This window comes from Halyomorpha halys, unplaced genomic scaffold, assembly GCF_000696795.3.
Source record: "Halyomorpha halys isolate HHAL.00 unplaced genomic scaffold, Hhal_1.1 Scaffold4.1, whole genome shotgun sequence".
Lineage (NCBI taxonomy): Eukaryota > Metazoa > Arthropoda > Insecta > Hemiptera > Pentatomidae > Halyomorpha > Halyomorpha halys.
Genome location: NW_027116287.1, coordinates 3,754,926 through 3,780,695, shown reverse-complemented (window position 1 = coordinate 3,780,695; position 25,770 = coordinate 3,754,926). Strand labels below are relative to the sequence as shown.

General features: G+C 29.2%; 4 protein-coding genes across 6 annotated transcripts in view; 2 read left to right on the top strand and 2 right to left on the bottom strand.

Annotated features, from left to right (window-relative positions):
* The window catches only part of SKIP (Shal K[+] channel interacting protein), a 181,875-nt gene extending 177,583 nt beyond the window's left edge, over window positions 1-4,292 (bottom strand). For both annotated transcript variants that reach the window (XM_014432057.2, XM_014432138.2), the window contains exon 1: window positions 3,708-4,292. In XM_014432057.2, coding sequence (XP_014287543.1) covers window positions 3,708-4,178 — 471 coding nt within the window. In that variant the 5' untranslated portion in view covers window positions 4,179-4,292. The remainder of the gene's footprint in view (window positions 1-3,707) is intronic.
* Window positions 4,293-4,489: 197 nt separating this feature from the next.
* On the top strand, window positions 4,490-11,164 carry Zpr1 (zinc finger protein Zpr1). The gene is made up of 7 exons (XM_014432337.3): window positions 4,490-4,679; window positions 5,873-6,125; window positions 6,578-6,735; window positions 6,823-7,105; window positions 7,230-7,390; window positions 8,672-8,932; window positions 11,009-11,164. The coding sequence occupies exons 1-7, from the start codon at window positions 4,569-4,571 to the stop codon at window positions 11,120-11,122; spliced, it is 1,341 nt and encodes a 446-aa protein (XP_014287823.1). The 5' UTR covers window positions 4,490-4,568; the 3' UTR covers window positions 11,123-11,164.
* Window positions 11,165-16,837: 5,673 nt separating this feature from the next.
* On the bottom strand, window positions 16,838-17,936 carry LOC106686199 (uncharacterized). The gene has a single exon (XM_014429411.3). It carries the CDS (start codon window positions 17,869-17,871, stop codon window positions 16,921-16,923), a length of 951 nt encoding a protein of 316 aa, XP_014284897.1. The 5' UTR covers window positions 17,872-17,936; the 3' UTR covers window positions 16,838-16,920.
* Window positions 17,937-18,998: 1,062 nt separating this feature from the next.
* Window positions 18,999-25,770, top strand: part of LOC106688618 (polyamine-transporting ATPase 13A3) — a 137,213-nt gene continuing 130,441 nt past the window's right edge. For both annotated transcript variants that reach the window (XM_067053119.1, XM_067053120.1), the window contains exons 1-2: window positions 18,999-19,039; window positions 19,134-19,186. The gene's annotated coding sequence lies outside the window, so the exon portion shown is untranslated. The remainder of the gene's footprint in view (window positions 19,040-19,133; window positions 19,187-25,770) is intronic.

Here is a 25,770-nt window from a genome sequence, read left to right as displayed (position 1 = left end):
TATGATTTATTTTGGATGTTTTGTCAGTCGCAAAAGACCGATTTGGGTGGCTCAAAGACATATGGTCAATGCATAATGTAGGAGGATGAGGTACAAGCCATTAAAATGAGATTTAAGTACTGTTTACCTAACTTTCAAAGATATATAAAATAGAACAACGGTTGTACAATGAGGTAATTTTATCAAGATGTTCTAAAATCAGAATAAATATAGGACCGATGAAACCTGTGTCCCGTGTGGTTTAGTGTCCATTCGTTCACCTTGCCTCTATTTTTGTGGTTCAACTCTTCCTTGCTCGGTTATTTCCCACACCAGTAGCAGACTATACTATACTACTATAGTAGTATAGTATACTAATATAGTTTACAAAACTCTTTATAACTATTTGGTCGTGTATTACTTCTCAATCTGCGGAGACATCAATAAATCTAATGCCTACTTATATTGCCATTAGTACGCCCTTATGAAACAAGTAAAACGTTTAAAGATTTTTTAAAAATTAATCTATTTAGAAAATGCTTTGTGGTTTAATTGTTCTCATGTATATAGTTAGTTGAAAAATAAGAAAGGAATACGTAAAACAAGAGATTTGCTATCCGTTATCCGTATTCTTAATTTGTGAACAAATTATCGAGGATGCACTGAAAAATACACACACCTATCATTCTTGCTTTAAATAGTTAAACATGGCTGCTACATACTTGGAAATTTCAGTTATACGAAAAAAGTTGTCAAGTTCGAATCGGCATGAATAACACGAAAAGACACGGATCGATCTAAAATACAAACTATGAATATATGACTCATTTTTAAAAAATATAATCTTAGGAACAAAAGACTAATTTCCCCAAAATACATCCAAGTCATCCAACTATCATGATATATTTCAATTAATCTTTTATTCCATTAACTAAATATATCCATGTATGGCCGACCAAACTTAATAAGAACGGTTAAAAGATAATTCGCGATTTTTTGAGTAAGTTTTATTAAGATTTTTAGATTTTGTAAATAGTAAACGTCTGATTGAAACTTTCTGGTAAAACGGCCGATTCAAACTGTTGATAAATGACGGATTCATTTCAAGAAAGAATCTTGTAATATATGTATTTAAGGATAGTGGGGAGTAAAAATTTAAAGTAAAAAACTTACTCAAAATTTATTTATTAATCTATTTATCAGAAATAACGATGACTTTGACCCAGCTATAATAATAAATAAATAATAATGAATCTTCGAGACTTTTGAGTCCTGCAGCATAAATGAGGGCTGATAAAGACGAACAGCCTGAATAATTAATAAATAGTTTACTATTAAGTTAAATATATATTTTTTTAAACCCTTATCTTTCATATTTTCATTCAATTCTGTAAGGGTAATTAATTTGTATACATTAAAAGAGTTCAGTAATTAATTAAAATATTCAGTAAAATATCTACATCCTACAGGAAGTGAACATTTTTACACTAAAAACGTCAATGAAGGTTTAATGCAGGGGATGACTGGAAATAAAAATATAAGTCACGCTATTTAGACAATAAAAATTAAAAATAATGTAAAGTCAGAATAATTGTACAGTGAGAGTATCAAGAAAGTAGGAAGCTATAGAACCTGGAAAAAAAGAAAAAAAATTACTAGAATAAGGAGTCTAATAGGGAATAACTTTCCAAAGGTGCATTACAATGGAACCAATATAATCCTTGGTAGAAAAACGAATAGATAAACTAAGTTATGGCTGAAAACCAATATCATTAAGTTTGTAGTCTAGGGAAAAGAAATTTCAACATCAGGGCAACATAATGTAAATCATTCTGTCAAAATTTCTATATAACAAAATATATATATATATATATATTACATTAAGATAAAAGAAAAAAAAACAAATATTAAATGAAATATAAAATAATAAAACAGAGTTATTGGTATAAATACAATTCATGCATTTTAAAAATATTCATTATTTGTCATCACTATCAACAGGTTATGAGCCAATGGTTAAGCATACAAATTTAAATAGTTTTAACAGACAGAGAATATTCACTTAATTATCAACAAAAAATGAATTATTATATATTATTTTCCAGGGAAATGTTGAATAAGAGCAATTATAAACTTAACAGAGCTCAAAAATGATTACTAGCAATCATATTTTTTTAATTTGAAAATCAACCTCGACTTAGTGATTACATTCTTCTTTTCATAATTCATGGGTTGAGAGAAGTCTCCTTGGTCCACAGATAAGTAACTAACATTTGTTAGGGTTTAAACCAGGTAGGTGGAGCTTGGTAGTGACAAAGAGTACTATCATGAATATTTTAAGAAGCAGTCATTTCTCCAACACCATGCCTCCTCGGTCCCATAAAAAGTTTGCAGGACTGATTCATTTTTTTTATTAGAATCAAAATTTGCCGATTGTTTCAGTAGTTGATGTATTAGAGGATAGTAACTTAATATTTTTAGATCAAAAATTAATTTATTTTTATATTTTACCACTTGATCCAAAAATGGTCCAAAATTATTGTAAGAAAAATAATCTAAAATATGTAAGAAATCAACACAACAAAAGAAATTTCTGACAATCGGCAGAGCTATATTAAACATCAAAATAATTTAAAGCTTAAGATAATATGAACAGTACAAATTATTATAAATCATAACCAGAACATTTCTTATTAAAAGAAAGAACTAAAATAAATCATGGAGTTGATTGATAGAATCATATTCACAACTTAAATAACAGTAGATATATATCACATTGAAATTCCAGTTTGATAAATCATATTTACACTTTAAATAAATCAATCATAGTAATTCCTGATATGAATTATTGTTTATATCAATTATCAATAAATTTAATTGCTCATACTTACTCCAAAATATCAGAAACTGTATAGTAAAATTTACTGACCAAATAGAATAAATACAGCTTTTAAATCATTAAAAAATGTCATATATAAATAAATAATTATTTACTTTAGTATAAAAATAACTTTACTAAGTTGTAAATAGCTCGTTCGATAAGGTATTAAAAAGCATATTATCAAATTATAGGTTGTATGGTTATAGTTACTGAACATGTACCATCAAGATTTCAAAAGATGCATGAGACTCTAGTGCGTTAGAAAAAAAACATAGTTTTTAGTATTTGTCGACAATTTAATTATTTCAGGTGCTAGCAACAGAATTATAGTTAAAGAAATCTCCCTTAATTTAAGGAAATACCTCTTATGTTCTATGCTAATTTATAAATATTTTATATATCGAGAAGTGAAAGGGTTTCATGTTTTGTCTAATCTATGCCTAAAGAAGTTTCATTTCATTGTAAACAAAAGTTATGTTCTGTAGCATTAACTTGAAAGCACTTAGCAACTCAATAATTACATAGAACCCCTCTCCATTTCATTAGTAAATATTTATTTAAAAATATGATTGAGAAATCTTTAAATCTTTCAATTAAAGCTAAGAGTTTTAACAGATTAAGAAAAGTTCATTGTGAAATCTAAAATATGACAGAACACAGGGCTGTAATCATTCCAACTGAGGTTATCATAAAGATACATTATCACCAAATGACAAACCCCAAATATTATAAATACACATCCTCAAACGAACCGAAGTGAATTCATACTTGTAAATTTTAAATAATATTATGATAAAATATGAAGAAAACAAAGCGGAGGAAACTGATCAGCAGGTTATAAACTTACCGAAGTAGAATATGGTTGAGAACTGAGCCTGATTCCATCTTGAGCCAAACGTTCCCGAATCAACATCTTCAACTGCACTTTAGGTATTCTAACCAATTCCGCTTTTCCTTCTTCATATTCATCAACGTACCGTGGTACTTCTTGTGCACTACCGCTAGATGGGCTCCGGGATTTGTCCGAATTCCTCGACGACCTGGCTGAGGAAGTTTCACCCTTACATTCTTCCTGGATCGCTTGCGATTCTTCCAGAGTAAAATAGACAGAAGCGGCCCCTTCTTCTCTGAGAGTCCGGACAGACTGGAGCAATCTCTGCCTATGATTGGCATTGAATACTCCAATAGCGTCCAAATCGGGATCTCCTACTTGTTTACATATTTCCAGGTCGTCGTATCCGTTGTCGAGAAAGGATTCGGCATATTGGCCGAGATGAAGGGAACGAAGCCACTCAACGACGATGTTGCTGCTTGACATGACGTTGGAGGCATACTACGGCATGGGTTCCTGTCACACACGATACGCGAGCACTCAACACCTAGTGGAGACAACCTTCTCTCGGGACAGTCTCCGACATATTGACATTCTCACTCTAGTTCCCAACTTTCACCGCCTCCTAACAGCGAGCAGCACCTTACAAATTTTCAAATAATATTACTCCTCAAACCAGGAATGATTTATTTCAAATTCTGTATTTACACATCATTATTAACTCCGCTTAAAATAAGGCAAAATCATAGAATAAATAACCAAGATAAAAATATGTAGTTAATCAAAAGTTGTTATCGTGACATCCTTGTCCAGAAGGTACCATTCCTGGTTATAGATCTTACAATTTTTAAATTTATTATCAATTAAGAAAAAATTATGGAAACAAATGGAGTGGCGAATCATGCTAAAAGATCGCTCTTCTCAGATTTGGACCCTGATGAAGACATCACACAGATTGAATCACTTTGTGTAACTTGTGGGAAAAATGTAAGTTTATTACATGTGGCTCCTCAACATGTAAATGTTCATAATATAATCAGACAATTACTGTAATAAAAGTATCATTTGTACAGTTAAGATTTGTATGTGATTTATGTACATTTTGTTTTTTTACATTATCAGCCCTTGCCTGTTCCAAAAGTATAGTAACACTATGTTAGTTGGCAGTTCCAACAGTATGCTGTAATGTCATGTCAAAGATTTTTTTTTTTCAAAATTTTAGTTTTATGATCTTCAGCTATAGGTCCATTGCAAGAAGGAATTAATATAACATGTAATATGTTGATTACATCTTTGAATTGTTATATATATACTTTCACATGCACACACGCTTTGTTTTTATTTTATTTTTAATTAGATTTATCCCAAGGACTGTTTTTCTTTACTGGGGTTGTTCAACATATTATTATAAACTAAGTAGGTCTGTCACAAGGTACTCGTAATACGTTAAATACAATATACAAAAAAGTTTTTTTTTTTGTCAAATGTTCCACTATCAAAGCAGAGTAGTGATAAGCAGTTTTTAAACTTGTTATTGTTTTATCATTAACATAATTTACTTCTGGTCCACATAATACTAACTGAAGGTGTTTTATGGCCTCGCCACAGAAATCCTTATTTTTACAATCTTGACGATTGAAATCCTATCCAATTCAATAAACTTTGTTTTCACCCCTCTATTAATAATTTCTTAAAGATTTTGCCTTGTGTATTTACTAATAGGATTAAAAGTTTGAAGATGTCCTAGTCCACTGGCAAGGACTAACTATCGTGTATCTACATGGAACAAGAGCTGCATCAGCACCGAAGTCAGTGTACCAGTGAACTAGTATCATGTAAACATACTTTAACAAAGGTTATTATGTCTTAATAATTTAATGAAAATAACTATTTTTGATATGAATATTAATTAAAAGCTGATTGGAAGTGACCCCGTATTTTTATGACAAGTTATTTTTCATTAGGCTTCTATTTCTATTGGAGAGTAAAATAATAAAGATCTATTTTCTACAGACACTAGTAAATATTGGTCTTATTAATCATATTATCCCTGTTCACGTAAAACTCATGGATTACAAGTCTCACTATGTACCAATGGATGCAAAAAAACAAACTATATCAAATGGTCATTAAACCCATTTAAATAATTTTATTGAATAAGTTCTTAATACATGTTTCAGGGTATCACAAGAATACTGCTCACTAAAATTCCTTTTTATAAACAAGTTGTGCTTATGTCATTCGAGTGTTTGGAATGCGGGTATAGAAACAATGAAATACAATCTGCAGGAAAAGTTGAAGAAAAAGGAGTTCGTATTACCTTAAGTGTGGAAGCTCCTGAAGATTTTAATCGCCAAGTTGTAAAATCAGACTATACTTCAATAAAATTACCTATTTTGGATTTTGAAGTTCCTTCACAATCACAAAAAGGAGGTATGTATTATCAAATATATACGCAACTTTGAATTATGGATTTAATGGTACTCATTTTGCCTTCCTTTTTTTCTCTATTATATAATTAATAAATTTGTCATTTCCATTGACAATTTTTATCTAAAAATTAGTTCATTCCTTTGCTCTTTAATACAAGTTAATTTTTCACTACTGCTCAAAGTTTGGCTAAGGCATCTACTTGTTAATTATAAAAAAGTAATTATATAATTTAGCTGGTAAAAATATTTTGTTGTTTTTAATTTTTAGGGGATTACACATCTTACTTCAAGCATTTTATATTCGGAAAGATTGCATTATTTGGATTCAATCAATTTTTAAACCGCTTACCTCGTTATAATTCTTGTGTACTACTTCCTATTTGTTTTCTATCAACATAATTTATTGATATTTTAAAATGTTTTATTATTTAAAAATCTACCTCTCAATTTTAGAGGTGACTACTGTTGAAGGAATTATAAACAGAGCTATAGGAGGTTTAATTCGAGATTATGAAGTACGAAAACCATCAGATCCAGAAACTGCAGACAAAATTAAGGATTTTGTTGACAAACTATTTTTGTTAAAAACCCTAACACGCCCTTTTGTTTTGGTATACATATAATTCATTGATTTTGGTTTTTTTACTTTGTTCTTTTAAGGTTTATCATTAATGAAATAATATATATATTTTTTATAGATAATTGAAGATATAAGTGGGCATTCTTGTGTGGAAAATCCTAAAGCTCCAAAACCAGACCCTAATTGTCACGTAGTTCACTTCGATCGGAGTAAATCTGAAGACCATATCCTAGGTATATACACGAAAGAAGAAATAGGAGAGCCAGAAGGAAAAGATGAGTCTCTTCTTCCACCACTCGGTGAGTCTGAGGAGCCTCTGGACTTAGAGGCTGAAGTACTCAGATTTCCTACCAATTGTCCAATTTGTGGAACTCCAACCACTACCAATATGAAGTTGACCAGTAAGTTCATTTATAAATCATTATTATTTATTTGTAATAATCACCATCAATTAGTTGTTATAATTAAGACATTACTTTATCAATAACTTATTTTATAAAATAAATAACTTCATAATTTTTTTAGAAATCCCTTACTTTAAAGAGGTGGTTATAATGGCTACGAATTGTGATAGTTGCGGCTATCGAACAAATGAAATCAAATCTGGTGCTGGAATGGAACCACGGGGTGTGAAAATTGAAGTCACTGTTTCATCTAGAGAAGACTTTTCTCGTGACCTCCTAAAGGTGATTTTATGTACTTATCCTAAAAGTAAATAGATTAAGGCCCAATGCTCACATATGGGTTTTTAAATATGGGACTCTGTGGCATCACAATTGCAATCTCGTTGGCTTAGGTTTGAATGGAGTGATACATTTTACATACAATGCCATATGTCCATTTTTCTTAGCACTTCCTGATCGACTGAAAGGAACCTGGAACCTGTGCTGTTTCATGAGGTATTGTTGTTGCAAATGTTTTACAGTAAATATGGACCATCTTAATGTTATTTTATGTTAACTAAAATTTAATACGATGATTCAATTTAACAATTCATTCCAGTTCAATAATTTATAAAACAATGGGTAGCATTGAAATATAACCATTAATTGAAGAAAAAAAATTATTGGAATGATGAAATTCTTAAAATTAAATAACACATACAAAAGAAATCCAGAAACGTGAGATTTAAAAAAATAAAATTATCACAATACAGGAATGAAAAAGCTATTCCACATCGAATGGTTTAACACTTATCCTGAAATAATTAAAAGACATCTCTTTATTTTCTTGTAAATCTATAAAAGACGTGTAAGACCTTCACCTTTTTCTTGAGATTCTCAATTCGGTTTATGGATATACTCAATAACATTTATTGTTTTAGTAATTGTATAATGGAATGTACAATTATCAAAGATTAATGATGTTTTATTTTTCTTTCGTCGACCCAAGACTCCCATTGGAGTCGTATATCTTATGCCCCAGGATAATGATGTTAAGTGATCTCAATGTTAAATCAATGCCGTCTAACAGGTATTCTGCTTATTTCACATTGAAATGTTATAGCACTGTTGCGGTTCTGCACCCCTTTTTTTTTTATTAGTTAGCTTTTTTTTCATTTTTAGATTTTTTTTTTTCATTCTTACACAGAAACAAAATAAAACAGAAATTTTTAAGTCTAATGGTTGGAGAGAGAAGTTTTATAGATTCTGTTTATATTTTCTTATGGTATGGTTCTAATGCTAACATGATTCTTACATCAAAACTACCTAATTATCAAGGTGTATTCAGCATGCATATAATATATGCATGCTGCATATTATAATTATGTAATATAATTAATTTACTAATAGTAAATTAATTTTTGTCTTAAACTTAACTTTTATTTTTACTTAACTTAACTGTTAATTAAACATAACTTGTGTTAACTACTGATGATACCTTTACCCTAATGTCTTAAGAAAAATCAACCAGCACTATGACTTTGGTTTTAAAACTTCATAATCTCACTTATTATTTTTGTGCAGTCAGAAACATGCTCTGTTTTGGTTCCCGAACTGGAGTTGGAAGCTGGACCATTTGTTGTTGGCGGAAAGTTCACAACTGTGGAAGGACTTTTGACAGACTTGAAAACTGGTTTAGAGCGTAGTGTACTAACTAGAGACACTTTACAAGCTGAGGTTGCTGAAGCACTATCTACCCTAGCTAAAAGGTTAGACAAAGTCTTAGCAACTGAGGAAGCTGTTACATTGGTTCTGGATGACCCAGCAGGCAATTCTTTTGTACAGGTTAGTATCGCATTGTCTTAAATATTACTCAGTCTTATGCGGTGGTTTTGTTGTAAAAGGACCAGTGTAAAATTGTTAGTTGACTCTAATCATATAATCAGAAATGAATAAATTAAATTAAAAAAAAAATGCCTCAATACCAATCTTACAATAGGGAGGAAATATAAAATAAATAGAAAGCTTCATTGAGGTGTGGATAACCAAGCAAAATAACTTTCAAGTGAAGAATAATTACTGTCATTATTCTAGTTGATAACACCAAGTTTATTCTATACTGTTTTTATTGCGGTTTTAATTTAAACTTTTGTGACATTGCCATTTTTGGTTTCAGAATATATTTCCTAACTGGAATATTTTAAACCACAATGCAATTCTGAAACTATCAGCTTATATAAACATTTGTAGATTCAGTATTTTCATTTACAGGAAGTTTTAAGTTAGTAGTTTTTTTTTTTTCATATTTAGTTTATATATATTTTTCATTTACTAAAATCCCAAAAAATGTCTAAAAATCTAGAACTAAGGGTGTACAATGCCATGATAAAACCAGCTCTCATATATGGCTGCGAGACATGGGCTCTAACAGGTACCCTAGAAAGCAGGATCAAAAAAATTGAACGGAAAGTCCTTCATACAATTACAGGAGCGATATGGGATAAGAGCCTTAACACATGAAGCAGAAGAACTTACAGTGAACTGCTTGCAGAGAATGGCCAGTCGATGTCTCATGGTAGGAAGGCAAGGAGATCAAGATGGGCTGAACATTTGGCTCAGAGTAATCCATCAGGGCGCTTCTACACAACAATGAATGGCAGTAAGAGCTGCATAAAGCAAACTGGAAAGCAGTACCCTGGTTCGGGCGCCCAAAGATCTAAAAGGTCTATAGTGCCAACCGAAAAAAAAAAAAAAATTTTTTTCATTATGTTCTATGATATATTAAGTAAAAATAAAGGTTTACTAATTAATTAATTTTATTAGTATCAAATTACATTGTTGCTATCTTTTCATCATTGACTAGCTGTAATAAAGTTGGAATATACGTACCTGTTTCATAGGCATGATAAGTTAGTGCATTACTTATACATCTGATCTGATGAGTAAATCTAAAGTAATGTAAGAAATCTAAACGATTAATAATTAAACATAAACTTGTTTAACAAAAAGCATGTTTAAACTGTCTGAGATAAAACAGTCTGTTTATTTTAATCGACCTAAATCTTATTGCACATATACAGTATTAAAGGACCAATTATAGTCTTGTACCTACAGAAACTTTTAATTGTACAGTTATTTCTCTATTCCTATGGGTTGTAGCATGATGCTATATAACCTAAAGCCTTCCTCAATATTAAATTCTTATCCAGGACAAAAGGAAATGTCCCATCTATTTCTATCTACTAGGAAATGAACCCCCTTTGAAAATTTAAAGTTTATAGGAATTTTCATGGAAAGATTACGCCCACATACCTACTGAACCTTTTTATTAAATAGTCACTACTCTATCCATCCCCATTGTAGCGTAATGCTATATAGCCTAAAATATTCCTCAATCAAGGGTCTAACTAACATGAAAGGAATTTTTCAAATTAGATTGTAAGTTTTTGAGACTAGCACATTTAAATAAACCCTTTAGCTTTATATAATAGTAAAGAAAACTATGTCTTTAAACATATCATCGGGCTGCGAGTAAAAGTGGTCAAGAGCTATTTTTGTGAAGATAAGTTTCTTAGCTACTTTCATGTACCTAACCAAATCTATGTTCTAATATTAGCAAAATTATGAAATTAAAAATAATGAATATGTAATTATAAATAATTTCACAATTGTGTCAGTTCTGAAGTATAAATTTTGTTCAGGCACAGGTAGGCTAAGAAATACTCTTGGTAACTTTTATTTCAAACCCAATGATATATATGTGTGTATTTAAATTTTATATTAAGAGAATTGGCTATCCTAAAAACATTTATAACTAACTCATATATATATATATATATATTGTATCTACGGTAATATGAGTGAAGTGGAATTGCTTTCCTCTCTTCTTCCAGTCTTTATAAAATTGATTTAATGTTTCAGAGTCTTACTGCACCCGATCCTGATCCAAGACTCAAGATTACTCATTATGAAAGATCATATGACCAAAATGAAGATCTTGGATTAAACGACATGAATACAGAGAATTATGAATGAATATTTGATCAAATCAATAAAATTGGCTACTGTGATAAATTATTTTGGAAAAGGATTTATAAAAAAATGAAAAGAAAATATTTTAAGAGAAAAATATTGCAAAATGTATTCTAAATGATTTTGAAATTTGTAATTTAACCTTCCAGTTCACAGAATGTGAGATGTATCCATTGAGACTTGCAAGATTCTAAGAGATTCCAGGCCATTATTTTTCATGACTTTGAATTTTGCTTTTTATAGGCTATAGTAAATATAAACTAATTTCAATTAAATTTCATGTTTATTCTTAAAAACTTATCTGATCAATTTATGATGAATTCTCATAAACAATAAATATTTTGTGGAATAGTTTTTATACAAACATTTAGTATGGTTCAAGTATAGATGAGGTAAATATATTTAAAAGTCAATTAAGAAATAGCACAATTAAAACAATAAATACGATGTATACAGTATCAATATTACGCCTATCAGTAAAATAGGGTAAAATAAAGATTTAGTCGAAATTATTGGCATAATTTTCATTGGAGTTTGCAATATATATAAAATGTTAATATTTATCAAAATTATATAATTTTTATGGGTAATTTCGTTTTCCCAACCTGGTGGAACACTTTTATCACTCATTTTCCTTTTTAAAACACCTTATATCACTTGTAATGACAGAAGAAATAAAAAAAAAAAGAGGTTCATTGAAATTTTTTTTTCTGACTCATATCAGAAGTGAGTGTTACAGGGAAAGCCGCAATGATTAATACACATTTAAATTCATGGTTGTATTGGACTATGAAACATGTTTTCTTTTATTTGAATTGAATATTTAACAGCTTTGTTCTATAAAAAATATATTTTTTTTTTTGAGGTATGTAACTTTAAATCAGCTTTAACACAACAAGAGCACTGATACATTACATTGGTGGTTAATGAAGTAAACGGGGACTGTCTATATTATTTTAAAATATTTAAAATTAAAGTAAATGAAATAATTTTATACAAAATCAAATTTCAAATAAAATTCGAATAGATAAATTTAGTAACTAATACTCTATCTATTAATAAATAGTTTTGAATATTGTGTTGAGAAATGTTTTTCTTCATTTTACATTTTTTTTTCTTCCTTACTTAAGAGAGGAGGTGGAATAGAATTATATTTAAAGTAGGGAAAAGTCAGGGAATCTGACTAACACCAAACACCCTGGAAATGTACAAGTGGGTCAAGTTTTATTCTTCAGAATATTTTTCTAATACTAACTTCAAAATTTATATTTATATTGTCGGTAATTTACTTCTCATCATAGGATAAATTAACAATGTGTCCAGTTTCTGAAATTTCTGAATCTTCTAGAATGTTTCAACATAAAAACAAATTCTAGTTTTAATATTATCTGTATCAAATAAAATAATTTCTGAGATTAGTTAACTATCATTATGGTCATAAAAAATATTTTTATATTTTACATTTACTCTGTATGAAAAAGAAACTTTTAATGAATGCATATTCTATATCTGCAAAATCATTTTACATAAACAGGGAGTTGTTTCTACTCATTGTTCCAATTACCGAGAATGAAAGGTACTCAAACTTTTAGACAGAATATTTAACAAATAGAATCGAAGCAGAGTTCACTGGAAGGTTAAGAAGAATCTTTGATACTTGTTTTGTAAAAATTATAGGTTTTTTGTAAATTGAATATGATGTAAATGAACATGTACATATATGCACATGTCTAATTGAATTAATCATTTCATAAATGTAACATGTTTCTACAGTTTATTGTATTAATAAGAAAAGTACAAAATAAATTTATAATTTAATTAAAATAAAATCTTAAAAGATATATAGTGTAAATATAATCACAAAAATAGAATATAAGCCATGTTATATACTAAAATTCTTTCCCAGGAAAGCTTAATTTAATAATATAAATCTTCAGTGATTAGTAAGTATTTTCCTTAAAACTTTATATTAATATAAACTCAGATACCTCCTCTGTTTTCAGAGTTTATTATCTAAAATTTTAATAATACAGCAATATATAACAAACATAACTACACATTTATTTTTAAATTATCATTAATTGATAAATTCATATTATATAAAAATCACCTTCTGCAACACACTATCAAATATTCTACTTCATTCCCTGTCTTTTAAACATATTATTTTACTCTGTCACTTTTTTAAAAACTATTTCTTAAATAAAAGGGAACCAACTGTTAATTCTACTATTTTTGTCACAGTGAGTAATTATATTTATTATTCTTTTTTTTTTTTTATTTGCACCTGTAAATGTACTATTATTATCGTTGCATTGTTAAAATTGTAAAGAATAAACTCTGAAGATGGAAGCCTCTAAAACATATTTTTTTATATAAAGAAAAGGGAAATATTTGAATTATATCAATAAAAAAAGTTTGGAAAGTACTTATCATTGAATATACATATTATTAGAATATAAGCCATATATTTATGATTCAGGTTTCATAAGAACTTCAGTTATAAAATACACCATTTCTATAAATTAAGTTTTTTATCTATATTTTGCTCATGTTAGTGGTTGAAAAATTAGTGTTTTATAAGTATTTACAGAAAAAATTAATGAAATTGATATTTACTGGTTTTAAAATTTATTTTAACTTATAATGGACTGTTGTGTAATATAATCTCACACGTTTCATTACCTGTTAGTAGACACTTTTGAAACTTGTTAGCAAACAGTTCATTTGATGATCTGTGTATTTTAATATTTCCAAGCATGTAGTTTTATAATTATAATCTATAAAAAAATAGAGAGGGTGAGACAAAAAGCTAATCAATAATTAAAAATAAGTATTTTTTTTTCGCTGATAACATAAACAAGTATTTGATTTTTGCGTTACCTTTCAGTCACATACCATAACAAAGAATGTATTTTCATGTTTCAAATAGTTGCTTCTAGAGCTGCACCCTCATAGGATAAAGCTGTCTCAAATTTTTAAGAACTTATCTCTTCCCTTTACTTCAAATATAGTCTAGTAATTTCATTTCCTAGCAAGATGGTACTCCATCCAGCTAAACAATATGAGTATTTTTGAATAGAACTGTGGTTGATTATTTACAAGGGATTGCTCAAAATCATGCTCTTTTTGCTGAGTAAGCTTATAAATATAAGATTTCCAATTGAATAAGTAATATTTCCTGCATATCTTCTCTCCACATTGTCTCAACTGATTTATCCCACAAGGCTTACATAGTCTAAAACATTATCCTGATTGTTGATAGGTTTTGGAGCTAAGTGGCATGTCATGCATGAAAAATGAATAATGATAGAAAGACTGACCCCCTAAATATTACTATAAAACTCAATCATTAAACTATTTTAACCCGTATCAGTCGTAAGTCACTTATCACTTGACAACAGAACTTTGTAACTGCAGTCGTAGGTCATGTGGGAGATGACAAAGCAAAACTCATTACAATTTCAAGTTCTTGGGAAAATCTGTTTATGGGGTCATGGGTGGAATCCTTATACAGGTTCGGGATGGATTATTGTTGAGGCTGGGGCTGATATAATTTTAAGTTTTTGGGCAAATATATAGGAACAATGTTTTCCTGCCTATCATCATTACAATTGATATGTTGTGACAGTTCACTGTCAAGGTGTATACATGTGAGTTAAACGGTAGGTAATGCTACTGCTAGTCCACTGAATTCACTTGTACTATTAACGATCACACCAGACCCAGTGCAACATTACTATCACAGATGCTGTCATGACTTTAACTATCAAACAGTTGCACCATGGTAGTAGCTAACACTTTTCCTGCAATAATAGAAAGTGTATGATAGTTCACTGTCAAGGCGTATGTATGCATGTGATAATTAACGTGACAGTTGCTTCACTGACATTACCTGTACTATGAACGATCGAGCCAGCCCCAGTATGACATTACTGTGTAAAACTGTCCTGACAATTAATGCTATTATGACTATAACTATCAAATATTTACAACATGGTGGTGGCTAACACTTTAGCGGCAATAACGAAAACTGTACGATAGTTGATTGTAAAGGTGTATATATGTGATAGTTGATGAGTCAGTTACTTCACTAATGTTACTTGTACTATCAAATAATTATTATAGAATAATTATTTATATTATGTGTAAAATCAATAATTGCTAACAAAAATGTTATTCTTACAATACTGAAATTTATTTTCATATTAACCAGAACCAACAACAACCTAGTGAGAATCAGGTATAAAAAGCTAGTGACGGATAAGAGTTAAAGATATTTCACGAAATAGTTGAGTAAAATATGACATTGAATCAAGGTTGATGGCAAGAATAGGTCTAGGTTAATTGTTTAAAAACATATTATTGGCACAAAATTGAAGTGAAATTGGCTCAAAATATTGGTAAATATATAAAACAAGAAATTTGATGGGATATTGTAATTAAAACTTGACTAATAATCAACTAACATATTTAAAGTATACAGTCAGGGATCAAATACAATATATCAAGGATTAATGTAAAACATGTTTAATAATAAAAACAAAAAACTGGTAATAGAGTTGAACAATAATCAAATACCATTTTAAGTAACTCTAGTGTCTCTAATTGTAAAATAACTGATAGAAATATATATAAACAACTGAGGGGGAAAGATCTAATGCAAAATATTTTATTATAAAACCATCTAAGGTCATTTGAAATATAGAGGAATAATTTAAGTCCAAGAAAGAATAAGTCCCTTCAACGAATTCGAAAATTAGAGATGTAGAAAATCTTCTAGTCAACCATCTAAGAAAAGTTTTCATATAGGGCATTAATTCATTGGAATTTTACAACAAAGTTATGTCTGTATTTTCTAATATTACTATGGTTATGGATTAAGTAGAGAAAAAAAAGTGAATTCACAAAATTAATTTAATAAACAACTAGCAGTTAATTAAAATTAAGCATATTCAGTAGTGTGTTCAAGTTAATATTTTATCTCTTTCATAAAAATATTTACTTAAATTTACTCATTGGACAAAGAACCAATTACATTTTCAGTTCATTTAGTTTTTATAATTTCAGTAATGGCCCAACTTCAATTATTGTTTATTTTCACTAATTATGGTTAAGTAAAACTATAAAAATAGTTTTGTTTTTCAATAAAAAGTTTTCCACAATAAGAAAAAAAACAACTTATTTTTAATAAAGATTAATGACCAAATCATAAAATGTCCATTAAAAGATCAAAAGCAACAATACTGAAATAGTCGATAAACAAATTCTGTCTCCATATAAATATATTAAGGCTATCAAATATTTTTCAAAATAAATATACGAAACTTTGCAGTCTGAAAGAGTATATCTTTCTTGATTTTTTTTTTCTGAACAGAAAGTTAGTACGAGATAAATTTATTTCATTTTTCATTATTTTAAATTTAGTGATTTTTAAACGAAGAATTAACATGAATGATTCATGCTTTATATAATATATTGGTTTACTGTATTAATATAATATAAATAGTTTTTATAAATTTTATATGATTATTAATCAAAGGGTTTGTTTTGTTCATACATTATATAGAATAAATCATTAAGCATAAAGCCATTTAATAATTTTAAAAATAATATAATTAAAGGCATGCAAAACAGGTCATAGAGGGGAATAATTAACTATGAATTTAATGCATATTTTACAATAAAAATTCTATGAGTATGTCTTTTTCGATAGAATTAATAGATAAATAAACACTTTCAAAACCACAAATTAGGAAGGAACTTAAGGATCTTAAAAAAAGTATTTTCAGTTAATCAATTCACTGGTGCTTGGGTCCTCCACCATTATTTTGCTGTACTTCTTGATCTAATGTTTGCAACATTTTATATCCAGGTTGCAAAATGGCATGTAAAACTTCAGAATTTTGTTTGCCTCCAGCTGGAAAATGAATCTCTGGAATATTATCACCAGCCGTGTTCAACTTATATTTCACTAACAACTTCTCATAAAATGCCAGCAATCTCCTTGCTCTGGCAAGGGCCCTGTCACGTTTGATTAAAATTTTTTTCCTATAATAATCTTTCACACTTTGAATGCCATCAAACCCGACTGTCCTCAATGATTTTTCAAGAACATCACTGTAAGAAACCTGACCCTTATTCAGGTCTTTTTGGGCAAAAGCATGACAAAATAAACAAATTTTGATAAGCATTTCTTTAACTACATCAACAAGAATATCAAGTGCCGCTTTTCTTGTCCTGTCATAACCGACTTGAGCTAAGATAACAATTACAGATTTCTCCAACATTTTATGAACTAATTCTTGGTCAAGAGAAGGCATCGGCATGCCCTGACCAAGATTAAATCGATAAAACCTTTGAGGTTTCTCCTTCCTCCGAGTAATTATTTCTGGTATCTTTCTCACTTCTTGAAGAATAGGTGCACGGAACTCAGCTTTTCGAGAAACCAACAATTTTATGAATCTTTGAAGTCTTTTGCAGTATAAATTTAATCTAATTGTGTGTCTAATAACTTCATTTATAGGACAAGCATCTGGTGGAAGCTTCAAGCCATCTTCTTCTTCCATTGGAGAAAATAAATCTGGAAAATAATCCTTAGGTTTCTCCTGCTTCACAGCACCCATTATTACAGTCTTGCAAACTTCAGGAGGTAAAGAATTGACAGTCTTTCTTGGTAATTCACCCCAATGGTCTTCGTACTTCCATATCTCAACGTCATGCTTAGAAAGCCGACAAATATTTGAAATCATTTCTATAAATTCAAAGTAAGCACACAATAACAACACATAACCTTACATTAGGGTAACAATCACGTGACACGTCACTCGATATCTAACGTTCATTGAGAATATCGATCTTATAATTAAATTCAAATACGATTAATAATAGAATTTTTTTTAATTTAGATTAAATAACTTTTAAAAAAAATTTACGCCATTTAATTTTCATTATTTTTAAAACAATTGCTGCAACCAATTCTACATCAACCATTTTTCTGTCAGTGTGCAGACAAGAATACTGCTACATTTTGGCACTATCGTGATAACACTACCAATACAGAAAATTTTAACTGTAGAAATGGGGCATTAGTACGCAACTAAGCATACGTACTTCAGTGGGTAAAGTTCGTTCTCCATACCTAAAATAACTTCCTATTTCTTCATTAAATGGTTTCAAAAGCATTAGATTTTCTTTTGTCGAACATTTTACTCCTCAGTATTCTTCTCAAAAAAAAAACAAGAACAAACATAAGATTTAAAATTTAAAGCAGTCATCAATATCAAATAATGAATTATGCGCCGGAATAAAAAAAAAGAAAATATCAGTCTTTTTAAAAAAATAACTTAGCTGTCACCATATTACTACATTATAAATACTTTTCTATGTTTTGCATAATAAAATCTGTATATATATATATATATATCTTACATACGAGATAAAATAGTGTTATTCTACACTTCTGGTAATATTTTCCCATGACCTGCCTGCGGCCTAGTGGAACCTATTTAATATTGGTCCAGAATAAAATTTTCACTTTTATTGAAAATTACGTCCATTTCAAAATAAAACCAATTTTTTTTTTTAACAGATGTGTTGGATACAACACTAATGAAGGTGAAAGAAAGAAGGTAAGAAAAAGTGGATACAAAACCTGTTTTGAAACAGGAAATAGTTGGGGAAATTCCCAACGCAAGCATCTATGGTGACAACATTAAAAAGAAGGATAAAACATTCTTAAAAAGAGTATTCATGGATTATATTAATAATTATCAAAATTTAATAATTAAGCGTGATCATCAACAAAGGGGCTAGCTTAGTAGTGACAACAAAGTATCTTGGGCATGTCCTAACCAGCCGACAGTTGGAGGGGAGTCAGTCTGGCACGGCGTTCAGAGGAAGGCGTAGTCCATCAGATAGGTCAGTACGTATTTTTTAAAAACATAATTACAAATTATAATTAATTAATTAACAATTGTTCATTAAAATTCTTATTTATTAATTGAATTTTCAGGTCACTAAGCAAAGAATATTACATAAGATTGGCTTGGATTGACTTTAATGAAGGTAACATTAAAACATACAAAGCTAATTTAAATTATCATTTGATCTTTACTAAGCGAAACGAACATAAATTAAATTAACAACTTGTAGCCATGAGCACGTTTTAAAATATATATACTTTTAAATGTTTAAAAAAAATTCGGCACAAATTTAGATATATTTGTAACCATAGCATTATGTCTGTAAAAAAAATTATGAGGAGTAAAATGGCAAAAATTCCCCTCCACCCCCCCCCCCAAAAACAACAAAAATTGCACATGATTCTGTTTGCTTATTAATTGTTTATAATTAATTATAAACAGTCTTTATGTCACGATGAAACCAAATATAAATAATAAATAAGTCCTAACTTTTTATATATAAAAAAGAAATATTTTCTTGGGTAAAGTCGGTATATTGAGACTAGACAAGAAACACAAATTAATTTATAAAACTAAATACCAAATAAAACCATATTTATAGAATTGGAAAGGAATGCGATCAAGTAACATTTTTTGTTATCGACCTGTGATAAAAAATTGTGAAATTATTAATAATTATTAGTTAAATTTAGATAATTTTGCAATTTTGTTAATGTTGGAGCGGTATTTTAGACAAGTAAATAGAAAAAAACCTCTTCGCTAAAACATATCTTGAACACTTTTACTTGAAACCCCAGGAAAAGATTAGTTTCACTATTATTCTTGAATTTTCTCTTTTTAAATAAAAATTAATTGAACAAAAATTAAAATAAATTAACAGAAATAAACATACAGATAAAATAAATAGTCCGAGATTCAAATTTTCACATGTAACGTCAACGAAAAATTAATGGATTATTGGTTTTTGTTATTATCAAGTTACATAAAAGTAAAGATATGTTAGCAATTATTCATGAATTAATAAACATTTTAAGTAAAATTTAATTTACATGTTGAGTGATTAACATATTATTAAATGGATTGATGAATTGACAAGTTAATGTTTTACATACCACTGCTTAGTTCTGATAGTTGCATAACATAGAAATTATTATTATTCTTTATTTTTTTTTTAGTATTCCAAATATTTTACCGCAGATTTAGGTTACTTTTCAACTGGTAGGTTAACTTTGGGACAGTATTCGGAGAGGCCCCAGTAGAGGAAGAAAAACGTATTGATGATTAATCGATAAGAGGAGATACTGTTCGATAGTTAATGATGAGATAGAGGAAGCAATCGTTTTGTTGCCCCACTCCCACTTTTGCACTATTAAACCCAACAATAGGATGCTAGACATGTAGGTTGTAATGAAAAAACAATATATTTTTTTGAACAAGTGTTTAAGTAATTTTATGGAATGAAAATATTTAGGTATTTTTTCCTGGTCCATATCGGAACTATATGGTTGAGAAAAAAAATGAGACTCATAAAACATGGTATCTAACATTTTTTGTGAATTAAAGTTTTTGGTAATACCTGATTTCTTAAAGCAGATTTCGTTGGTTTTTAAAAGAATGTGTTAAAAATTTCTTTCTTTTTTTTAACTTTATATTTGTATTAAGTTATGGTAAGTGATAACTGATTGGTAGTAAAACATGATATCTGACGATATCTGAAAATGGCCGCCCGATACGGTATGTTTCTCAATGATAAGAATTTGTTTTTTTACATTTATTTATTGCTATTTACAACTGTACATTATAATACATTTAGTAAATTTGATCGCAGTTAAAATGGAGTGTTACAGGCGTGTAGAGAAAGTACCCATTGGTAGCACTCTAATAACGTTTTACATTAGTAGGTCTTGTGGCTTCTTCTTTTCAGGCACCTCGGAGAATTATCAGGAATGGAAGAGGAAGCAAGGTTTGAAACTAGTGGGTTTTGGGTGGTTAGGGAGTTTGGAATGGAAGGAATGATATCTGGTTCGGGCTAGATCGGTTACATATGGAACATTAAGGTCTTTATGTATGATTTTATTTGTGACAAAGTAAGGAGCATTAAGGATTTTGGATTGCAATGATTGGATACGAGAGGAATTCGAAGATTTAGTGGAGCCCCAAAGTTCAACTCCGTATGTCCAGGATTGGAAGTTTAGACCGTTTGTCCAGTAAGTGCTGTAATGGTAAAAATCGACCTGCAGTTTCCTGTCTTTTCAGTTTTGTGTGAGGATTCCAGGTTAGTCGTTTGTCCAGATGTAGTCCAAGGTAGCGGATCTGTTCGACAGGATCAACATAAGAAATTAAATCTAATATTTTAAATGTTAGTAATAGTTCCGACAAGAGCTCATTTGGGGATAGCAATGCTGAAGACCTGATCTATGGCTTCGTGTATGAGTGCAAACAAATCGGAAACAAATTACTCCAAAAAATATGAGAAAATATATCTGTACTTCTTGATCTGTTTTAAAATAAAACATAGTATCTTCTGTGCTTATCAAGTTTTAGAGCCTCAATCTACTTAAGAAAAGTAGATTTTAACTTTTATTTTTTCACTATGAACATTTACTCATTGCATAATTTGGAATAAACTTACAAATGTTTCATTATATTCCTTATAATACAACTTTGTACTAAGGTGAACATGGTATCTGCTACTGTTACCATTTTTTACACCCATTAGATCTGTCATGACAGTATAAACTGTCTTAACAGGATTATCACACGGGTCTTGCTTGTTAGTTGACGGTATATGTAGCGGAGGTGAAGCTTTGTCACGTTAAAACACGTTTACACCGTAACAAACAAATTAAATCACACTAAATGTCAGATTCCATGTTTTACGATCGAGTGCTTCAAATATTGTAAAAGATGGTATCTGATAAGGTAAAAGGTAAAAGGAACCCTTACGTGGATGAAAAACAAGGTATACCATGCAAGTATCTCTCCTCTATTATTTCTTCTTATGTCCACAAAAAAAAAAAAAAATGTTTGTAGTAACTAGTAAGTTTGTGAATTTTGTTTTTGGAGGAAAGTATGAAAGGGACATACAGAGGGAGTCCTAGCAAATAAAAAAACAAAGAAATTAAGAATTTATTTATTTAGGTAGAAATCAAGGATCATAGAAAAAATAAAAAATAATAAAAATAAATTTTCAATAAATTACTGATAATTATCATAGTTTATATCAGAAAAAATATACAAAACAACTAGAATTTCTGATTGAATCAAAAGTAAATTGAAATATTTTGGCAAATACTGAATTATTAAACAAAGGATTAGTTATTAATTTTTCTTTATTAATTTATCTTAATGTTCATAAATTATTTTACATGAATGTAGCAGTCCAATATCGTCACAATTTTTTATTTAAATTTATTGTATGAGGTACTGATCAAATAAAAGGAAAAAAAAAACAAGTTTTCCATTTTTTAACAATATGGCTTTAATACATATTTAACTGTTTTTGCTTGACCCAGAGATATAGATAATTATCTTCTAGAATTATTGTAAGGGGAGTTACGTGCTTAAAAAAAAAATAATAATAATAAGTAAGAATTTATATTTACATTTGTATTCAGAAAGAAAGGGGTATTTTAGTCGCTCCCTTAAAGCAAGGAAAATACGATATAGTTCCTTAATAAAATAAAAAATATAAAAGTATTAGGATCACATTTACCAAATTCTTTCAAAAAAGTCTTTCATGTGGATTAATTTAATATATATGATTTCTACTGTCTTTTATCATATTACTGTTAACTATGTGTTATTCAGTGAAAAATACATAGAAAAGTTAAAATATAAATGAGTTATACCTAAACTATCTATGAATTAAAAAATAAGGAAAAAGCCAAGAAAAAAAAACAAGGAAATTTTTTTTTTATACATGACCTGGAAAAGGGTGAAGCCACATTGGTAAGGTAGGCAATGAGGCAGTTTGTTATATCATGCTACGTTCAGATCACGCAAGGCATTCATAAGGAAGGTTTTTAAAATTTATTTGATGGCCTAAAACTAAACAGCTCTAAATTTATTCTATTTAAATACATGTATTTTAAAAAATTGATTGAGATTTATTACTGTATTAAACTACAATAAATAAATGTGCTTTCTAATTAATATGATATGACAATGACTTCTGAAGGTATTAGCTATTGGCAGCAGTTCAATGTCATTTCCAGGTTGGATAGCACCGAGGCCATCCGATGGCATGAGAGATAATTAGGAGAACTTTGGGAAGCAAGATTAGAAACATGCGGGAGAGTATGGATATGTAGTAATAAGAAGGAGTATATTTTGAGAACAAAAGCTGAAACAAGTCGGGGGGTGCAGTCAGCAAAGACACAAATAAATAAAACTCATTAATTTGTGGCTACGTTTCGAACTGAATTTCTGAGGCCTCCATCAAGGCTGGAAAACAAAAAACCTTAATTCAGAAGAATATAAAATTAAAAACTTGGAAATATACACAACAATAAATTAAGTGGATAGTAGTTGATACTAATAGAAGATAAAATAAGAAGGAATGATACAAAATAAATGATAAAAAAAAACATATTAAAAAACAGACAGTGTTCAGGTAATTAAAGAAATAAACAAAACGAAAGGTGCAGAAGAAAATATAAATTATGATTAATTGAACTAACGTAATAACATTTGTAAGGAATGTTTAAAAATAATGAAAAAAAATTTAAATCAACATAATAATAAGTGTAAAAGAAAATGATATATAGGATACAACAGGTGAAAAAATTAAGAACATTTTCTTCTTATAAACAAATGGAATATATGTTTCAATGGATGAAAGATACAAAAAGCAAGATATAGATGAGTAAAAAAAATTAATAAATTAAAATAAACGTAGAATGTCTGGAAAAGAGTGAATAAGGAAGGAAAAAGAGAGAAGAAATATGTGAGAGGGTTGGAAAAAAATATATGAAAAAGATACCGACAAACTTACTGACTTGGGAGGAGATGCCGTCTAAAGTGAGAAGGAACCATCTCGTCCTAGTACAGCCCAAGAGGAGAAAAAGGCAGTTATCTCACACCAGTTTCTAATTACTTTAATGAAAACTATGTATAATTACTAGTCAAAATTGATGAGTCTTTCAAGTATAGGTAGGGGGAATAAAACATTGCGGTTGTTCCAAAGTGATAAAAAAAACTAATTTTTCATTCGGAGCTCTATATCTTAAAAAGTAGGAACAACGCAAGAAAGCCTAAGAGAACGCCATTTAAAGAAGAGTAAATTTGCTAAAATATGAACCCGAATAGAGTTCTTTACGTTAAATAGTTTTCGAGGTATGGGACGTACTAAAAGATCAGTAGTTAGTGAATTTATTTTGAAAAATCTCAAAAATCATTCGATGTACAGATGTCTATTAGTATTCAAATTAAAGCTAGTTTAATGAGCTATAAAGTAGTTTATGGTGTTTATCTTCGTAGGAGTAATAGTTTACATGAAATTTGCTAAAATAAATTGATTTATAGTTGTTCGGACAAATTTTCATTTGGCAAATTTATATTCATATGTGAATATAATAAAAACTACTACCCCTACGAAGATAAGTGTCATAAACTACTTTATAGTAAGTTAAATTTAATTTATTTTGAGTGTTGGCAGGCACATGTGTGTCTTATGGATCTAGAGATATATTTTTTCAAATATCCAAAATTTTATACGAACAACTAGAAATTAACATTTTGTGAGTTTATTTTGTCAAATATCATAAAAACTACTACTCCTACAAAGATAAACATAATTAACTATTTTGAATTAAATTTAACTAGCTTTAATATGAGCGCTGACAGACATAAGTACTTCCAATGGTTTCGGAAATAAAGTTTTTCATAAATCAAATTTATTGTCTGAACAACTATAAATCAATTTATTTTAGCAAATATCATGAAAACTACTATTCCTACGAAGGTAAAGGTTATAAACTTCTTTATAGTCCATTAAACTAGCTTTAATTTGAGTGCTAATAGACATCTGTACGTCACATAGTTCCTGAGATTTCTCAAAATAAATCAACTAACTACTAATCTTTCAGTAGATTTTTAAGAAATGTTGCTTTTTAAAAAGCTATATCTTGAGAACTATTGGACGTTCTTTTAGGGCTAATATTTCAGCAAATTTACTCTTCTTTAAATAATGTTCTCTTAGATTTTCTAGTGTTGTTGGTAGTTTTAAGATATAGACCTCCGAATGAAAAATCAATGTTTGTTTAAGGTTTTGAAACAGGCGCCATTTTTTATTCCCCCTACCTATACTTGGCAGACTCATCAATATATACAAGTAATTATACATAGTTTTCATTAAAGTAATTACAAATTGGGGTGAGATAACTGCCTTTTTTTCTTCCGCCTCTTGTACTATGTAGTAGACAGTGTAACTTCTACTGATAGTACATACTGTTAAAGACATACTGAAAGAATGCATGGATTTGATAGACACCTCATCACCATATCATTTGGCAACTTAATTAAACGATAATAGCCCCCATATTCCTTACTTGACAGACTAATCAATTTTGACTAGTAATTATACATAGTTTTTATTGAAGTAATTAAAAATTGGGGTGAGATAACTGCCTTTTTTTCTTCCCGGCTCTTGTACTATCTCTTTTTCCTTCCTTATTCATTCTTTTCCAGACATTAATGGAAATAAAGAACAACGTTCAGATTGAT